General features: G+C 43.5%; 1 protein-coding gene across 1 annotated transcript; it reads left to right on the top strand.

The window, feature by feature from the left end:
* The first annotated feature begins 534 nt into the window (after positions 1 to 534).
* gpr3 (G protein-coupled receptor 3) lies at positions 535 to 3324 on the top strand. Its single transcript, XM_084424778.1, has 2 exons — positions 535 to 700; positions 1782 to 3324. Exon 2 carries the CDS (start codon positions 1784 to 1786, stop codon positions 2765 to 2767), a length of 984 nt encoding a protein of 327 aa, XP_084280904.1. The 5' UTR covers positions 535 to 700; positions 1782 to 1783; the 3' UTR covers positions 2768 to 3324.
* Positions 3325 to 3690: the final 366 nt, after the last annotated feature.

Genomic DNA, 3690 nt, shown 5'->3' on the forward strand with positions numbered 1-3690 from the left:
TCAAGGTTATAGATGAACTAATGTGATTTTGTGAAAGCAATAATCGTGTCACGCACCCCAATAGTGCGGCACAACTGACGTCACCATCAAGTTTTTCAGCACCATGGACAGCAGTGACTCACGCTCACACTCACTCTCCATCACACTCACTCGGACACGCGCATGCAAAACACACCCTTGGTGCGTGCATTATGTGTGCTGTGCTGTGTGTGTTAGTCAACTAGTTGTAATATTTAAAGATTTTTAATAAAACCCCTGACTGTGTCTTTTGGTTCACGCAAGGGCTGCCTTTAACAAGGCCAATTGATAACTCTCTGTCCTTTCTCTCTCTCTTTCTCTCTCTCCCGCCGTCGCAGTGGGCGGGGTGAAAAAATGCGGTATTTTTATGAATGAAAAAAGCTACGACAGAGGCTGGTGTGCCTGCGAGTCTCCTGATTGGTCAACCGGGGCAGAATCGCCCGTCATCATCGTAACTGACGTCATGGGGGAATCGGTGAGGGTATAGCTCTCTGCCCACCGGAGCCGAGTGTTATACAGAAGCGCTGGAAACACCGAGCACAGCTGAGCTTCGCCAGAAGAGACAGATATCTTCTTCACAAGACCTGGATTTTCACGCGATCCCTGTTATTCACTGGCGGCTCGAGCTCAGATTTCTGCTGGATGCTGGCGTGAAGAAGTGTCCGCTTTGCAATCTTCCTCCGTAAGTCTTGTTTTGTGCATCTTTATCTACTATGATGTGAAACCTTGTTCAATTTTAGTTGGCTAGCTTGTGTTGTCAGAAATGCGCTGTGAAAATACAGCGAGAATATCGAATGCATTATTATGACAGGATTGCATTGGTGCTTGTGTATTTTACATAACCGTGTGTGTTACACCAATCAGCTTGAACTTCAAAGCGGTGATTCCCATGCGCGCGCGCGCGCGCGCGTAACCCCACAGGATTCAGGGGATATACTTGAAAATATTTCAGATGATTATAAACCTACAAAACGTACTGAAATAATGACTCGTGTGTCATGTGAAAGAAAAATATTTCAGTTTTGGATGGAGTATGTGAGATTTACTTATAATATTGCTTTGAAATAGATGGATTATATGGAAATAGGGCCTCAAGTTTAAATACCAAGGTAACACTAAAATAATGCAATATGCATTGAAAAAAATACATAAAATGTAACATATATATTGGGTATATATTAATGTACCCAATATACAGATACAGAAAAATTAACATTTTATTATAGAATTTATAAATTGTATATAAAATAGCTGACATCAAAGACATTTCTAATTTTAGGGAAATGTACAATGCTGTCCACAAAAAATAATTAGGTTACATAAAAGCACCTTTGAAAATAATAAGTTTTTTTTTTTAAGCAGCAAATTATCATATTAGCATGATTTCTGAAGGGTCATGTGACACTGAAGACTGGAGTAATGATGCTGAAAATTCAGCTTTGATCACATAAATGCAGCCTTGGTGAGCATAAAATACTGTAGTAGTGTATATTATATTATATTATATTGTATGTTTCAATGCAGAATTCATATAATTCAATTTTATTTTTACATTGACATTTTAATGTTTTAATGTAAAAAAGTGTTCCCCTGCCAGCATCTCGAGCTGTCTGCATGTCAGACGTTGTTAACAGTTACTCTGCGTGTCATGATGAGGTCAGGGGTCAAGGACAGGGTTCTCAGTGCATGAGCTCCAGTGCTGAACATGTGACAGTCTCCCCGCTGTGGACTGCGTGACTAACCCTTCTCTTCCTCCCCCACAGAAATGGCCCTGAACAACTCTGAAGTCGGTTTAGAAGTCATCTTGGCGATGGACCAACTCCTGGAGCTCACCTCGTCCAACGTGACCCATAAACCCCTGGAGCCCACGGCAGTGATGACTCCGTGGGACGTGGCCCTGTGCGTATCAGGAGCTGTGATCTGCTGCGAGAACGCCATCGTCGTGGCCACCATCTTCTCCTCGTCCTCTCTGCGGGCTCCCATGTTCCTGTTAATCGGCAGCCTGGCGTGGGCCGACTTCCTGGCAGGGGCGGGGCTCCTTCTACACTTCCTGTCCCGTCGGTGCGTTTACTCGGAGGCTCTCGAGCTGGGAAGTGTGGGTCTGTTGGTGAGCGCGCTCAGTGCGTCGGTGTTCTCTCTGTTGGGAATCACCCTGGACCGGTTCCTCTCGCTGCACCGCGCGCTGACTTACGGATCCCGTCGCACAAACGCGCAAACGCTCTGCGCCCTGGCCGTCGGCTGGACTTTCGCGGGTCTTCAAGGCGCTCTGCCTGCGTTGGGCTGGAACTGCTTGCATGATGCAGAATCCTGCAGCGTGCTTCGACCTTTGACCCGAGTGCACCTGGCGACTCTGTGCGGAGGCTTTCTGCTGACCTTAGCCGTAATGCTGCAGCTGAACGCCCGAATCTGCAGCGTCGTGCTTCGCCACTCGCATCAGATCGCCCTCCAGAGGCACACACTCCCGTCCGCTCGCACGCACACGCGCCGTCGGGTGCACACACTCGCGCTCATCCTCACCACGTTCGCCAGCTGCTGGATGCCCTTCGCCTTGTACGGGCTTCTGGCCGACGGGTCGTCGCCGGCTCTCTACACTTACGCCACGCTGGTTCCGGTCACTGGAAACTCTCTGCTGAACCCTCTGATCTATGCCTACAGAAACACACACATCCAGAGAGTGCTGCGACAGGCCTGCTGCTGCTGTCTGCCTAACACACCCAACAAACACACACACACCCCCAGTGATGTCTGACACTCCAGAACAATCAGAAAACACTTCAGAAGATTCTATGGTGCCATGTTTCACATTTTATGTCTGTTCCTGTTTGGGAACGTCACTGTGCCGGTTGCCAAATCTCCTGTCTGAAAAGCTACCATGACCACTGTCAGTGACCTGATCTACTTACTCTGCATTCTTTTCTTTCATTCTAAAAGGGTTTATGTATAGCAGTGTTGTTTATTTCTGATTGAGAAAACTGCCACTGTATCCTTTTAGCTAGTTGCCAACTGAAGGGGTTCATGCAGAAACTCTCCCGTCCGCTTTCACGTCTCAGATTTGTGCCTCATTTTGTGTCCTCTGAAGTTCAGAGTTACTGATGGAATCAAAATCATTTGCACTTTACGACAATGACTTGACTTTTATGCTGAAACTTGATTGAATTTCGTTCAGAATTATTTGCCGTTTGTTATTCTGACTGATGTTTTTTATACTTCATAAATGTCTTGTTTGCACTTAAAATGTATAAATGTTGCACAAAATGTCCAAATGTATGAGTGAATGTTTTATTGTTGAAATGAGATGTTTTATGGAATATGTTTATAAATAATAAATTGTAACTTTTGTACATTTTCTGTTGTGTTTTTTGCAAGTATTTTTATTATATCAAAAGTGAGAAAGTTTTTGGGTTTAACTTAATTTAAATATTAATCTAAAGAAATTGGGCATGAATCAGGGTTATACGCTGACTAAAACCATTAAAAAACATAGTACTTGAAATAAAATATTAAATAAATGTATTTTATTTGTAGCTCGTTGCCAAGGTTGCAAACATTTTTCATTTAATTAAGTTTAAATTGATAAAATAAATAAATAAAACTGAAATAAAAAATAGGCTACATTACATAAAAAATGCTAAAACATAAAATGTCTTAATCTTTAAGTAATATTACACTTTA

Source organism: Rutilus rutilus (genome assembly GCF_951802725.1).
Source record: "Rutilus rutilus genome assembly, chromosome: 11".
Classification (NCBI taxonomy): domain Eukaryota; kingdom Metazoa; phylum Chordata; class Actinopteri; order Cypriniformes; family Leuciscidae; genus Rutilus; species Rutilus rutilus.

Excerpts from the sequence above, each read along its gene's own strand:
- gpr3 (XM_084424778.1), top strand. The coding sequence starts at position 1,784 with ATGGCCCTGAACAACTCTGAAGTCGGTTTAGAAGTCATCTTGGCGATG.